The sequence below is a fragment of the Pituophis catenifer genome, unplaced genomic scaffold (genome assembly GCF_029215685.1).
Source record: "Pituophis catenifer annectens isolate HBS135680 unplaced genomic scaffold, rPitCat1.0.hap2 SCAF_8, whole genome shotgun sequence".
Lineage (NCBI taxonomy): Eukaryota > Metazoa > Chordata > Lepidosauria > Squamata > Colubridae > Pituophis > Pituophis catenifer.
In genome coordinates this window covers 57,725,001-57,741,242 of record NW_027256888.1, presented here as the reverse complement: position 1 = coordinate 57,741,242, position 16,242 = coordinate 57,725,001, and the positions used below count along the sequence as shown (strand labels likewise).

The 16,242-nt window shown below is 34.7% G+C and overlaps 1 protein-coding gene across 1 annotated transcript in view; it reads left to right on the top strand.

Annotated features, from left to right (window-relative positions):
- The window catches only part of ANK2 (ankyrin 2), a 181,699-nt gene that overhangs the window by 94,464 nt on the left and 70,993 nt on the right, over positions 1 to 16,242 (top strand). Inside the window, exons 11-22 of the mRNA XM_070948372.1 lie at positions 2,365 to 2,463; positions 2,642 to 2,740; positions 3,724 to 3,822; positions 4,133 to 4,330; positions 4,540 to 4,638; positions 6,519 to 6,617; positions 7,768 to 7,965; positions 8,772 to 8,870; positions 8,965 to 9,063; positions 11,810 to 11,908; positions 13,276 to 13,374; positions 14,531 to 14,603. Of these exons, the coding sequence (XP_070804473.1) occupies positions 2,365 to 2,463; positions 2,642 to 2,740; positions 3,724 to 3,822; positions 4,133 to 4,330; positions 4,540 to 4,638; positions 6,519 to 6,617; positions 7,768 to 7,965; positions 8,772 to 8,870; positions 8,965 to 9,063; positions 11,810 to 11,908; positions 13,276 to 13,374; positions 14,531 to 14,603 (1,360 nt within the window). The remainder of the gene's footprint in view (positions 1 to 2,364; positions 2,464 to 2,641; positions 2,741 to 3,723; positions 3,823 to 4,132; positions 4,331 to 4,539; positions 4,639 to 6,518; positions 6,618 to 7,767; positions 7,966 to 8,771; positions 8,871 to 8,964; positions 9,064 to 11,809; positions 11,909 to 13,275; positions 13,375 to 14,530; positions 14,604 to 16,242) is intronic.

The window sequence follows — 16,242 nt, the reverse complement described above, 5'->3', positions numbered from 1 at the left end:
TATTTTTTTTTTTTTGAGCATAAGAGCATCAAGCTGAAATGGACTACAATCCATGAAAGCTAGTAACATAGGACATTTGTTAACTTTTAAGATGCCCAAGTCTCTTTTTTTGTTCTTGATAAAAGAAATAATTTATTCCTGAATATATGCCTTCTGTGCATAAGTGCCCTTACTTAACCATGATAATGACCTAATAATGAAATGTGCAATATAACATGCACATGACATATGTTTTGCCCTTTCATATTATCAATACAGTATCGTACACAATTGTACAAGGAATGGAGTTTGTGTTGTAATATCAAAACACATCCATCCTTTCCTATGATGCCCATACTTTATATTTTTCTATTTTGGACATTGTATATGTCTCCCCATGAATTCAATTACCATGCATTTGTTTTTGCACGACTTGCCTGTGTTGTTGAAATAGTGCATTTTTGTAGCACACAAATCACACTGTTTTTTAGCTTAGTCAATGGAGTTCTGGAATGTAATATATTGTGATTGTGTTCTATAGAATGTGCTTTTGGGTATCATGGATACAAATTAGGAATGACCTGAAATAGTATCCTCAGTTTATTCCCTTTATTTGCAGATTGCAAATGGAGGAGAGAAAATTTGCGGCCAAGAATAGGATGAGCCAAAAGAGGATGAACTGTATTAGAACTGAGACAAGAAAGTGAACATTTCCTTCCTTCTCCATTTATTCTTATAGTTTAGAAATTACTAAGCATTCTAACAACTTTTAAAAAGTCTAAGATTTTATTTGTGCCAGCTCATATGCCAAGTATGTGAGCTAAAAGAAATCAATCTGTGACTATTTTTTCTTACTCCCAAATGGCTCTAAATAGTATCATTGTAAATAACTTCATTTCAGGAGTATCTTGGAAGTGGGAAAGATAGCCATTGGTGCTTTGTTCTAGCTAGAATTAGAAACACTTGCATTATTAAAAAGTATTAAAAATTCAGGCAATACGTAATTGGCAATACTGAAACAAATAGCATTTTTACAAATTGAAGAAAGGGGATTTATTGCTTTCACTCTAGTGTGCATCCTCCAAGTTAGGAGAGAACCACGATTTTCCACTTGATCATGAAAACTACAAATATCATAGGGATTAAGTTAATTTCACATGATTCTCTATCTCAGCATATCACTCTGCAAAAGTACCATTAAAATACCATAAAGGATATTGTGTCAATAATAGTAAATTCAAACCCCATTACAAAACTTGTATTTCCTTTACATAGTGATGATCAAAGTGTTCTGTTTTTTAAAAATATGCAGACAGGAAAGTTCATGGATGTTGAGTTTCCTACTTGTCTTATTTATTTATTTATTTATTTATTTATTTATTAAATTTATATGCCGCCCCTCTCCAGAGACTTTGGGCGGCTTATCCTTTTGGGTTTCCAAGGCGCTTTTCTGTGACATATGATTCTTATGGAATAATGTCATATGGTCAGCCCTGGCTTTCTACAGAAAAAGGTATTGGGGGCTAGTCATAGAGTTCTGTTTGGAACAAATACTGCCCCTCAGTAGAGCTTCCTCCTATCCCACCCAGAGTATTCAAGAGCAATTCTGAACCTTTAGAAAGCTTCTTGGGAGCAGAGAGGCTGTAAGAGTGAGAGTAGGATCATGCTTATTTGGGTTTCTTGTTAAAACCAATAAATTACAAATTGACTTATACTTCTTATGGTTGTCATAAATGCCATTATTCAAGTCTCATAGGGTCTTTCAATAATTAATCAGACATCTCTTGCTATGTTCTATTTCTTTGCAAAAAAAGGTAATATTTCAGCATTGTCCTACAATTGTTCAAAATATGTAGATTTACAAATAGACTTTTATACAAGGTAAGGTCAAATTAACGACTGATGTAATCATTCCATTATGGTTAAACATAGCCTGATATTAAATGGAAGCTGTCTTATGTTGAGCTATAGAAAAAGGTGGCAATATAAACAGAACATTCTTACTCTAATGTCCTTCCTCCGTACTCTTAAGCAGCATGGAAGCTACTTTAGTGCAGTGCAGTCGCATATTGATGTTGGTGATTATGAGTTTGTATTATTTACACATGGTGGGTAATGCTACATTACTGTGGTCTCTGTAGCTACTATTATAGCAAAAAGAGTGAAGAATATCACACACATTAAACTGCCAATCAGACATTTTGTCTACTTAAAATGTCCATTCACAAATTCTCTTTTGGAGTCATTGCAACAGCTGCTCCAGTGGCCCTGGTCGTCCTGTTTTCTCAGTATGTCAGAATCTGACTTTTTTTAAAAAAGGGGATAACCTATCTATTTGACAATGAAAGGTGCATGCTTTAACTAACATGACTGTTTTTTGCACAGAATGGTTTTACTCCACTGCACATTGCTTGCAAGAAAAATCGCATTAAAGTAATGGAACTGCTGGTGAAATATGGGGCTTCAATCCAAGCTATAACAGAGGTAGAGAAATTTCACAAAGAGCCATCTCTTATGGCCATCTCTTCTTTCTCTTCACACTCTCCTTTTTATACATATGTATATATATGTATATATATATATATACACACACACATATATATCCGGAAGAATTTAAAGGCATTTTGCAGAGGAGTAAAATTGCTATTGCTTTATTTCACAGTCGGGCCTGACGCCAATTCATGTGGCTGCATTTATGGGGCATTTGAACATAGTTCTCCTTCTACTGCAAAATGGGGCTTCTCCAGATGTCACTAACATTGTGAGTATGGCTTGGATTTGAATAATCCTAGGATAGCTGGGTGTGATGTGTCTTAACCAGAAGCTACACTAAATATTAGTATTTTGTAAACTTTTTCTATCTAGCCTTCTTTCTGGAATACATTCAAAATGGAATATGGTCCTGTTTTTCAGTTATCTGCTTGTCTTGTAAATACTTTTAAAACACACTTTTATTTCCAAAATCTCAACGCAATGTCTACTTTCCTAAATAAAGCAATTTCCTAAATAAATAATTTCAGGATCTTTTGTTTCTATCTACACCTCAATCTTCCTATATCTTCAATTTTGACTGCTATAATAGCAGAGTTATGCCGGGGTGCCCATATATGATAGACCATGCTCAGAAGTTTGTGCTAGTAAACTTCCAATGATAAACAAGCATCCCAAGATCTCTAAAATTGAGTATAGACTGAAATCTAAATCTTGCACAATTGCTACAAACTAATTTTATGCTCAGTAAATAAATATAAATAATTTTTCCTAGACATTATGTTCAAGCATAAATAATAACTATGACATCTATACTATTTACTATTTTTTTCACTTTTAAATATATTTGTCAGATTGATGTCCATACCTGGCATATGTAGATAAGGTCTATGTTTGATCTTATAACCCAAGGATTGAGTCCAACTACTTGTTTTCTGTTTAGAAAATTGTTAATTTTCTAGCAATTTTCTGCTATCTAGGAATAGCAGAAACAGAGGGGGTAATTCTTGTTGCTATGGTTCCTCACATTTTCCTTCCAAATTAGGTGTGGCAGCATGTAGGAAAGAGTTCTATCAGGAAAATTGACATTAGATTTCTCTCTTGGGCTTTTTATATGTTGTCATTAGAATAATAGTTTTAACTCACACTATATAGAAAATAGGTACTTATGATATACAAGACTAACTCACATGAAATGAATTTGAAGGTTTTATTCAGATGGCTTACAAATTTGACCCATTCATTCTTCTTCAGCGTGGGGAAACTGCTTTACATATGGCGGCTCGTGCAGGACAAGTAGAAGTGGTGCGCTGTCTCCTGAGGAATGGTGCTTTGGTTGATGCACGAGCCAGGGTATGTATTCACATATGTCATGCAACATTTTTTAAAAAGTTAGAACAATTCTAGGTGTACTATGAAGAGGTTTCATTTTTTTTCTAGCAATCTTCTATAGTGAGAAGAACTCAAAGATACATAGATGGATGGATAAAATATTAGATTAGATTATGATAGATAGTTAAATAGATCGATCAATCGATCGATCGATTGATTGCTAGATAGATGATAGATAGATAGAAAGATAGATAGATAGATAGATAGATAGATAGATAGATAGATAGATAGATAGATAGATAGATAACTCCTTTGCTGTTTTGAGTTGTAGGAGGAACAGACACCACTGCATATTGCTTCTCGCTTGGGTAAAACAGAAATTGTGCAGCTACTTCTGCAACACATGGCACACCCAGATGCTGCAACAACTAATGGGTATACACCACTACATATCTCTGCCCGAGAAGGCCAAGTTGATGTAGCATCAGTTCTACTGGAGGCAGGTGCAGCACATTCTTTGGCTACCAAGGTAAATTCTCAAGTTTTGGTTGCTAATGTTCCAATATTAGCAAAGTAGCACCAACATTATAATTTTATCAATAGATTGTTGTGGCTATCTGGTAACTAGAAGCAATGATCTTGAAATTATATTGGTCCATTGTAGTAACAATGTATGGAGGATACACACACACACACACACACACACACACACTGATTTTCTACTTCTATATTTTGCAGAAGGGATTCACACCACTACATGTGGCAGCAAAGTATGGAAGCCTTGATGTGGCAAAGCTGCTCTTGCAGCGTCGTGCACCTGCTGATTCATCTGGGAAGGTAAGAATTCATTCCAGTTTGAATTACAAATAACCAAGACATTTTTGTTCTAAGTGTTAAATATCCTAATTTTGATGTTGCATTCAATATTATATAGCAAGTAGTTGATATTGAAATAAAAATATCATTTATATTACTACACAAATATTATGCCTATTCTATGTTTACAGAAGCTTTCCCACTATTATTCGTTACGGATATTGCTTAAATCCTATTGTAAAGGGCAAATTTCAATAGTTTTCATTGACTGACTTTGTATAGGATTATCACATGAAGGCTTCCTTTTTAGATGGTTGTTTGCATGTCATAAAAAGGCCAGAACATTATAGCTAGCATATATCAATGTTTCTACACATACTTCATAAGATCTAATATGATCTAGTCTTACATGTTCATGCTAATTATATTTAATGACATGGGACAAGAAAAGATGAAACAAAAATAGGTATTATAAAGGGAAGCTGGGGAAATCGATATATTTATCAATAGACTGTACTTTGCAATGTGTCACTCAGTGCCAATCTCAATGTCAATATTCTGTTACCTCTTTTGATAATACACATTTAATTTTCTAACCTAAGAGTTGAAAAGGGAGGAAAAATGTGTTTTCTTCAGGCTAACATGGAATTCCATAAACAATAATTCCATGTTGGGTATCTTGCTCAGATAGGCACTTGGTTGCCCGTCATTCCTTACAAATTCAGCCTTGATCAACTTGATGCTTCGAGATGAGCTTGCTTTCCTGCCCAATCAATATAGCATTCTGAGCCTCCCAGTTTGGCTTCCTTCTTCTCTATAAACACTTTGGGGATTTATTTGGCAAAGATTTAAATAACTTTGCAGCAATTTCCTCCCTCACATTCCTTCTGCTTCCCAGTTTGACCTCAACTGCAATTTCTGGGTAATTCTTTCAGCAACAATGCAACTGCTTGGAAATGAAACATTTCCCTGACAAATTCAAATCTTTATTGTCAGTGCACAACATATGTACAATGAGACTGGTTGAGCTCCCTCAATGCACCCCCCCCCCCAACACAATACAACTCACAGTGACAAATGATTAGCTTTTGCAGTTATTGTACAGTGAGTGGGATTAGGGGATCCCACAATTCTTTATTTTCTACAAATACACTTGCATGTAATTCTACCATGAGTATATTTGTAAGTAATAATAATAATAAAATATTTCAATGAGATGACCAGAAATCCCATACATAAAATGGAAGTGATTTATTTTACTTTTTGCTATGAAGTACTTGGAGATTGCAATTTGTTAGTAAAAGTATATGGTTAGGTTAGAATTGCAATACATCAGGGCTGTATAAAATATTTTGAATTGGAAACTGCTGTCTTAATCATAGTGAAGGACATCTTTTGATAATATTCTGACCACTCTGGAAAAGTCTTATTTTGCTAACTGTCCCTACTCCAAGTGCTCTGAGCTGAAAACAGGTCTGATTTAAGCAGAGGATACTTTTATGGTAGTTGGAAAAGTGTCAGAAAAATTTCAATAAGGACAAAACACATGGTATGAATCAAAATAGGGTATTTCAAGCTTGAAACATTTTAAATCCAACTATTTTGTGCTCTGCTATACATTATATCATTTCAGAAAATTTAATGAATTTGAAATGGCTTGTTCTTTTTTTAAAAAAGCAATATTCTTTTATCTAATATTGATTTAATACTATTTTTTAATATTATTGTTATTGATTTAAATAACATGTCTAATACGAAATAATTCACTTTGAATTAAACATGCTGTGGGTTTTTTTTCCTGATCAATTGCTTATTTAATCTATACTGTTGTTTTCTAATTAATGTTAATATAAACAAAGCTAACCACCACTTAATGCCTTAACATAAACCACCCTTTCCAGAATGGTCTCACTCCCCTCCATGTTGCTGCTCACTATGACAATCAGAAAGTGGCACTACTATTATTGGAGAAAGGGTCTTCTCCTCATGCTACTGCCAAGGTGAGATTTACCATTTTATTGTAAATTTGTTCTGGTTGTTCTAAAACAGTGTTTTTTCAAACTTGGCAACTTTAAGATGTGTGATATGCGGAAGTTTGTAAGTTGGGGAAGTTTGAAAAACACTTCTAAAATAACAAACTAGAATCTTCCAGACTAGTAGGATCATAACTATCTTCCGCCTTGATTGCTACATATCCAATATGTCCAGAAGGAATCCATTTAAGGAAGACAACTATGAATTATGTTAGAGGTGCATTTGGAGTATTGTTTCCACTAAGCTGACCTTGTCTGATCATGGAAGGCTTGGTTAATATCAGCACAGAAGAATATGAAGAAATACTAGGACAGTAGGCTAGCTAGAGAAGTAAAAAAGCTTTCTGAAAAAATGCAATTGCAAACCACTCCATATTATTGCTAGAAAAAGTCTGGATATGTCCAACATGTCAAATTATTCTTAAAGAAGACTTTATTTTCACCTTTAGTTCTATACAAGTTATATGAATTCTAATCAAGAATAATACATTTGAAGGAAAGCATTTAACTATTCTCAATAAAGGTTATGTGTTCTATAATTAAGATTGGACATTTGAAATATCAGTGCCAACATATGCCTTACCCAGGGGCGGGTTTCAAAACCCATCACTACGGGTTTGCTCATGGGTGCATGCGCGCTTGGGAATACGCAACACTTCTGCACATGCGTAGAAGTATCCAAGCGGGTGGGCGGAACCTCCTGCCGCTACCGGTATGCCTGTTCTGGGGCTAACCGGTAGCAACCCACCAGTGGCCTTACCTGGATTGCAACTGTGATTTCATGCAAGAAACTATGGCTAATATTATTATTTAGGTGAAAGCTACAGAAAATAATGGCTATTCTCTGTGGCGCAGTGGTTAGAATGCAGTACTGCAGGGCTAACTCACTGCCCACTCCAGGAGTTCAATCCTGACCGGCTCAAGGTTGACTCAGCTTTCCATCCTTCCGAGGTTGGTAAAATGAGAACCCAGTTTGTTGGGGGCAATATGCTGACATTGTAAATCACTTAGAGAGGGCTGTAAAGCACTGTGAAGTGGTATATAAGCCTAAGTGCTATTGCTATTATGAAAGAAAAGGAAATTAAAACTTATATTAATACAAGGCAACTGGTTTTAGAATGGGTATACTCCTCTACACATTGCTGCTAAGAAGAATCAGATGCAGATAGCCACAACCCTGCTGAATTATGGAGCAGAGACCAACATTTTGACCAAACAAGGAGTGACTCCACTTCACTTGGCCTCTCAAGAAGGACATTCTGACATGGTGAACTTACTTCTGGAGAAGGGAGCCAATATTCATGTGGCCACAAAGGTAATGCCCTCCTACTAAGAATGAATTTTTGAACTGTGGTTTAGAAAATGATGTTAAGTATTCAACAAATCAATACAAAATATTAAGTTATATTAGAGAATTAAAAGCAGGAAAATGTGTAAAAATGTACTTGGCTAATATCTTATCTAAAACATGTGAAACCCACGTTAGTAGGATTTGATTTTTTAAATCTATTTAAATAGGAGATAATAGTAGATAACATCAATAGTAGATAATATATTCATAGAGGTTTGTGTGGGTCTGATCTCTGTTAATTGGAAATTGCAGTTAAATCTGTTAGATCATTTTGTGATTTCCATGCTGAAGTAGAGAGAGAGAGAGCAAAATTTCATCTCAATTTTATTTGCTTGCAGAGTATTTCATTTTTTTCTGCCTTTCTTCTCTAGTACGTGTAGGAGGCCACTAGCCATGGTGTTCAATTCTTTTATAATACCAAGTTTTATTTTCTCCCTCTCTCTTTTTTGTCTTGTTCCTACCTATAACCTTTGTGTTCTCCAAAATATAACAAGAATTGGAAAGACAATATGAATGAGGTGACAGTCTGAAGATTTCATTATAATTGTTAGAAAGAAGTTATTTGAATATAAAGCCAATTGAATTTCATTTGGCTTACTTCTGAGATGACATATTTAGGAATATCATACTACATTACAGCCTTTGCTAGGTTTGAGTTCCATGAGGCAATGTGGTCCCAGTTTTCAGGGGGATACCTTTAATTATTACAGTGTAAAATAAATTACTTCTTTAATTTGTATTACTAAAATACTTATGTTGTTAATTTTCAGAGTGGACTGACATCTTTACATTTAGCAGCTCAAGAAGATAAAGTAAATGTAGCTGATATGCTGATAAAGCATGGAGCAAACAAAGATGCTCAGACTAAGGTATAACAAACAATAACTTTCAAGACAATAAAATAACTTTCCAATACCTTATCACATTCTCTACTTACACTTTTGGGGGGTCCTTTTCATTTAGCTGGGTTACACTCCACTAATTGTGGCTTGTCACTATGGAAACATCAAGATGGTGAACTTCCTTCTGAAGCAAGGAGCTAATGTCAATGCTAAGACAAAGGTAAATGTTAATTGTTTCCTTCCATTCTCATTTACAAACAAGCACATCAATATTAATTTATATTTGAGAGATTTATATTATATTTGCAAGAAATTTGCAATATATGAAAGAAGAAGAGTCCATTTTTCAATGCAGTAATCTATGAATAATGCAACATTAATAATGTATTTGGGTATGTACAGATAATAATGCATAGCCAATCATTATCATTATGGCCATGGAATTCTGAAATTTTGGACTTCTCTAAATGACAATGCTAATGCATTTCATTAGCATAAGTCTGAGGAAAGCTATTCTAAAAATATTCAATTAAAAATAAAAGTGTTATGAATGATAAACCAGATGGTACAGTGTTATACTTATTTTAAATTAATAAGTGTAAAGTGGTAGTGCGTTCTGTAAAGTCTACTTTCATATTTATTAATTAATTAAGCTTATATTATGCCCATCTCACTTCGAGGTGATTCTAGGTAGTTTACAACCCATACAAACAACAGGATAAAACATTACAGTAATAAATACTAATACTCAAATTGACTTAAAAATTAAAAAATATGGCAAGGTGCATAGAGGAGAAGGCGAGGTCTTATTTCAGTCCACTAACCACCTGAAGTATGACCCAGGGGGACAGCCAATTAGGGCCCCAGGCCAATTGTCCAATCCAGGTCTTCAGGCTCTTTCAGAAGACCAGAAAGGTGAGTGCAGATCTCATCTTGGGGGCACAATGTTCCAGAAGGCAGGAACCATGGCAGAAAAGGATTTTCTCCTGCACCCTGCCAGTTGAAATTCCTTGACTGATGGGGTCCACAGCATGCCTCTTCTGTCAGTGTGGGTGGGGCAGTGTGGGTGAGATAGTTCCTCAGATAATACATATTGATGACACAAAAAGATCTAGGCATCACAGTGCATAACAATGTAAAGAGCACTGCGAAAAAGGCATATTTTATGCAGGGATCCTTAGGAAAGGAACTAATCATAAAAATTCAAACAGAATGCCATTATACAAATCTACAGTATGTCTGGCTGTAAAGTACTAGGTACAGATCTGGCTGCTACACTTAAAAAAGATTATAACATAACTGGGGAAAGTGCCAAAAAGACCAGCCAAAATGATCAGAGTCCTTTAACATCTTCTGCATGAAAAAAGGGTTAGAATGTTTGAGTTTGGGGGAAAAAAGCAGGGGGAAGTGACTGAGATGTATGGAATTCTCAATGTAGAGAGAAAGTCTATACATAGAGAAAATATTTTCTCCTCTAAAAATCAGGACCATCTAAAAAGCTGATTTGAAGGAGATTTGAAATGAACAAAAAAAGGCCTTTTCACATAGTACAGCAACCCTAACCGTTTCAGCTTAGCACACTGGTGGTGGAAAGGAGGGAGGGGAGGTTTTTGCACACAGGCCTACTACGTACGCAAATGGAGCTTTGCATGCTTGTCCACTATTTGTTCAGCCTGGTTCCCTATGGGCCTTGGGCCAGTACCAGTCCACAGACCAGGAGTTGGGGACCACTAATATAGTGCATAAGTAATTTGTACTGTACTATAAAGTATAGTAATGGCCATTAACCTGGATAGCTTGAAAGGAGATAGTATAAAACCATGGAGTATACGAATTGAAAAGTATTGTTCTTAACCGAGGGCTACTTCTGGGTTGGCAATAGCATGTTTTCAAATATCACCTGTAGGAGAAAAACAATAGGAAAGGTGTTTGCCTCCATATTGTGTTTGTAAGTACTTCAGGGTTATCATTGTGAGAAATAAAATGCTGGACTGTAGAGCTGCTTCTATGGAAATATGTGTTTATTTCTGAATTTTCCATACCACTATTATGTGCCAAACCCTTAAAAGAGAAGCCTGCTTGAAAAAATTTACTGGGGAAAACAACTGTATGACTGTAAAAAAAATGTACTATAAATAAACATAAGTAATTTAATTAGTTTTAAGTAGTTTAAATTTTAAATGTACAAGAATCATAAAATTTCACTTTCTTGTTATATATGGTTAATATTATTCTACCTCTGTATTATGTAAACCTGGTTGCTTCTTGAGTTGAAAAGCAGTCCATGGTTATATGCATAAGAAAATTAGAATTAAAATTCTGGTTTTTTGAATTTAATTTGCTCCAAAACATGTATGACCACCAAACTATCATTGCTCACTTCCCTATTTGCTCATTTGAATCTTTTTCAATATAAGTTAGAATAAATTCAATCACATTACTATAGTGAGAATTTAACAGGGATATTGTTGGCAGACTTAAGACTAAACTATGTGAAAATTGCAGGGTTGTAGGTAAGCAGAATATGTGTAACATGGAGCAAAACATATAAATGCTTAGTTTAGTTTTCCTATCTCTCTTCCTTCACTCCAAATAAAACATCAGCAACTTGAAGAGAGTTATATTCGCCCAAATAAAAGATATATAGTTTATAATTTTACAGAACACCAAAGCAATCAAATTTCATGGTAACCTAAGGTCTTTTTAATCTTATTTTCTTTGACCCATTGTTTGCTTTTTTAAAACCTTAATTTTGAAAAACTAATAGGCATTTGATAGGTGTTAGCCTACCTTCTATCATTAATGCCATATGAAAAAATTGGTTATTGATGTTTGCTGTCTGATGAAAACAGCTGGCATCACTGACATTAATACTTCTGTGAAATCAGGAGAATATTAAAATAACTGTATTTTAGGATTTTTGTCCTTCTTACATTCTTAAACATGATAACTACCACTAATTTCAGAATGGATACACTCCTCTGCACCAAGCTGCTCAGCAAGGTCACACTCACATCATCAATGTTCTTCTTCAACATGGCGCCAAACCAAATGCAATCACTGCGGTAAGATTGTAGAGTACTTACTCATATACTTGCAATGATTTGTTTTACGTTTTGAACTCCAAAATGTCTTAGAAAGTAAATTAGATTAGTCAGCTGGGATCAGATGTAACTACTTGGAGAACTTATAGTAAGATACACAAGTCAACTAAAAAGATATTATAATTAATAATTTAATAAGAAAAAATGGTATGCATGTATGCTCGAAGTCTTTAAACTATAGAATGGATATCATTGCACATACAGTGTATGCATGTTGTCATAGTTTATGATTAAATATGCAGCTGCTGAAAAACATAACATGATGCAATGGTAATAGTGAAACAAGAACTTTATCACATGAGCCATGGTGGTGCAGTGGCTAGAAAACAGCACTGCAGGCTGACTCTGCCCACAGCCAGGAGTTCGATCCTGACTGGCTAAAGGTTGACTCAGCCTTCCATCCTTCCAAGGTTGGTAAACTGAGGACCCAAATTGTTGGGGGTGATATGCTGACTTTGTAAACTGCTCAGAGAGCGCTGTAACACTCTATGGAGCGGTATATAAGTCTAAGTGCTATTGGTATTGGTATTGCTATTACTATTGCTATTGCTATAGCTACAGACATATTTTTGTCACTCATTCTCCTGCAGCAGAGCCAAATTTGGTTGGTTTCTTTTATCTGATCATTCTATAAACATTGATTATATATATCAATTTTTTAATTCATGGATAATTAGTTACAGGAATTCAGATTGGTTAGATAATATTGTGATACTAGTATGTTTACTATTTTTTCCCTTAATTAACAATGAGGAAACAGGGCACGATGCTAAACAATAATACAGATAGGAAACAATAGTTATCACTTCTATATTAACTTACTATATTGGCAATTAAAACAAAGTTAGTTATTTTTTCCCTAAAGTTAAAAAAAATACACTTTAGAGTCTGAATATTGTGTATTTGGGTTTGGTTTTTTTTTTAAATGAAAGAATGTATAAAAACATGTTTAAAATATACTTAAACTTACCTCTTAAATTCCTGCTGTATCTGGGTTCTATTAATACTATTATCAAAATCACTGCCAATTCAAAGCTTATTGTCAAAATTATGCAAAAACACATGTAGCAAATAAAAAAAATTAATGAGATACAGAAAGCTGTGGGTTAAATTATTAAAAAGTGTGCACTTTAAAAAAATACAGTATAGCAGACAGATGTTCTGAGTTTATGTTTCTATGGCAATTGCTGCTATAGTCTGAGCAAAGTTGCAAAGGGTTTTTCCATAGTGAATGACTTATTTTGGATGGAAATGTTGGTTCATTTAGTTCTGGGTGTGATCTCATTGGTTCATATCACAGTATTCCTTTTCCTTCTCTCCTCCTTCAGAATGGCAACACTGCCTTAGCGATTGCTAAGCGTCTGGGATACATCTCAGTGGTAGATACATTAAAGGTTGTAACAGAGGAAGTAATCACCACTACAACTGTGAGTACAGCAGACATTTTTTCCATTTTTTAATCTGGTTTTGTTTATTTGAGGTATCTTTTAAAAGGGATACATTAATTATGTCCACTGTAATTCAGTACTTATCGGCATATCCATACGGAGAAGTGTTAAGCATATTCATAAATGTATTAAAACATAGTTCACTGTGATATTGGAATTTTATGCCTTTTCTATAGATCTACAAACATTTCCAGTTAAATTTCATGTCAATTGTGCATTGTCTTTAATATTTACTTATTTGGGTCGGCTTTCATTATCTGTTCTTTCTGATATTGGGGGAGGGTTCCTGTGGCAGTATAGGAACAGTACAGGTTCTGTACCCTGATTATAGAAAGATTTTCATATTGCAAAGAAGAAGTGAACAAACATTTTGTAACTAGGAAGGTAATACAGATTTGGTTAAATCATACTTTAGATGTATTTATTAGGTGCTTCATTCATTGCTTACTTTGAATATTTTATTTATTAATTAAGAAGAGACAATTCTATATCCCTGTTAAAGTTTTGATTCCATCTCGCACATTATATTTAGTTACTCTAGTTAGTTAGTAAGGCTATTTTCATATTTACATCAAATATGAAAGTGAGTTTGGATTTATTAGAGATCAAGCTTAGAAATGATAGTGACTTTGGTACAATCAAGGAATTTGAGGCAGAAGTAGATGGGTTAAAAACAGAAATGTTCTTCATCTTATAATTGTTAGTATTTTAAAATATTGAAATTATTTGGTTCTCTACCCCTCAAGCTTATTCAGTGGAGCATACTGAAGCCTACTATTTACAAATAATTTAGCAAAACTAATCTAGTCCTTTTAATAGTAGATGCAAACATGATTCTTAAACATTATTAAAAAAATAAAATAAAGAAATTGCAAACGATTCTTAAAATGAAGTCCAAAGAGTTGCTGTTTAGGAAAAGAATTTACTGTTGACATGAAAATGTCATATTTGAACAAATTTACTGCCAGCTTGAATATCTTTTTGGTGTGGCTTTATGCATAGGCAGCTGAGTATCTGAAAATCGGGCATCTCACCAATTAATACGTTTGTTTAAAAAAAGAGTGGAATTTAAACACAATCTTCTTTTCTGTAATCATGTAGACAAACAAATGACCTTTCTTTTTTCTTATTACAGACCGTCACCGAAAAGCACAAGCTCAACGTACCTGAGACTATGACTGAAATTTTGGATGTTTCTGATGAGGAAGGTGAGTTCATTATGAACCACTTGGTTTGTTAATGTATGTATCAGGGGTGGGTTCTACTTACCTTTACTACCGGTTCGCAACGGGGCCACTTCGCTTGCACGTGTCTGCACTCTTCTGCGCATGCGCAGAAGCGTTTTGATGACATCAGGATCAGTGAGGGGAGCCTCCCACCGGTTTTACTACCGGTTCTATAGAACCGGTGCGAACTGGGGGCAACCCACCACTGGTATGTATTTATAAAATGTATTTACTGTTTTCATCATGGGTAGTTACTAAAGTTGTAGAAAAGTTAAAGTACTTATATCTTACTGAAAATAGAAATATAAATTGAAAAATGTACCAATTTACACACACACACACACACACACACACACACACACACACACACACACACACATATTCAGCTGTAGACATGTTTGTGATTAAGTAAAATGTCTGTAACGTTTTGAATAGGCTGGGCGATAGTAGCAGCACCCATAGTGACAATAATTGGCTTTAAAATGGCTGGCACAACTAGGCAAACAAAATTGCACCACATTTCTGTGTTTACAAAAGGTTTTGTTGCCATTTGGAAGCCAATTACTATTATTTCAGAAGTCCCTGGGCTATGGCATGCAAAATTGGGAAAGGAAGACAATACTGATTCAGAGGTACTAACGGGTATCGATTTTGGGGAAATCAGTTATCCCAATGCCAGTTTCCTTAGTGTGAACTACCTGCAAGCATAGACACATTGTTGTTCCTTAATGTGTTCTCAAAATGGATCATATAGTTTATGTACAGCATGATTTTCAAATGAAGCATATTACAGGTCATCCTCATTTAGCAACTGTCTCAAACATGACTTTTTGAAGGTAATGACAATGTAACTTTGTGAACAATGCCTGTATTGAAGACCTTCACGGTGTCTGTTTTTCAGTTGTGTGTTCACCGTTACAGTCAGCATTGTATCATAGTGTTATCCTATCCCTAATGTGTTGCCCTATCCTGTTCCTGAGCTGCTTTTCTCAGCAGTGTGGTACATCCCTCATTGTGCTAACTGCAAGTAACAAACTCACTTCAGTGACCTTAATTGGTTGGCTAGAAACTTCTGCTTGCAGCTGCTGCCTAAAACTGACAAGATCTGACAGTTTCACACTGAAGGCTGAAATAAAATCATAAGTATAGTGTGGAGAAGTAATTTCATTTAACAATTGCTTTGCTTAATGACTGAGTCCCTGGAAGCAATTGTGGTCACTAAATGAGGATTGCCTATAGTGTAACTTTGTTCCTTATATGTTCCTTAGTAAACAATTTCCCCTAAAATTAATGTATGTATTATGCAGCTTTAAAACATTCTGATTATGACCATTCCACTGACGAGGAAGCCTTTAGTGATGCAGGTACTGTGGAAACAACCATTGGAGAACAAAGAAAATATTTTTAATCTAGCTTAAATGATTTCCTTGTTTAAAAATACATTTGAGCACCTAACACTTAGACATTAAATTTGATTTGCATCTGTAGCATGTTCATAGTTTGTCCCACCCTCTGTTCTCCAAATGGAGAAAAATAGCTTAAAATATTACTAATATGAATTTGAGTTACCATTTTGGGAATGTGCCAATCTTACAATTAAACTTGAATAATCCTATAATTT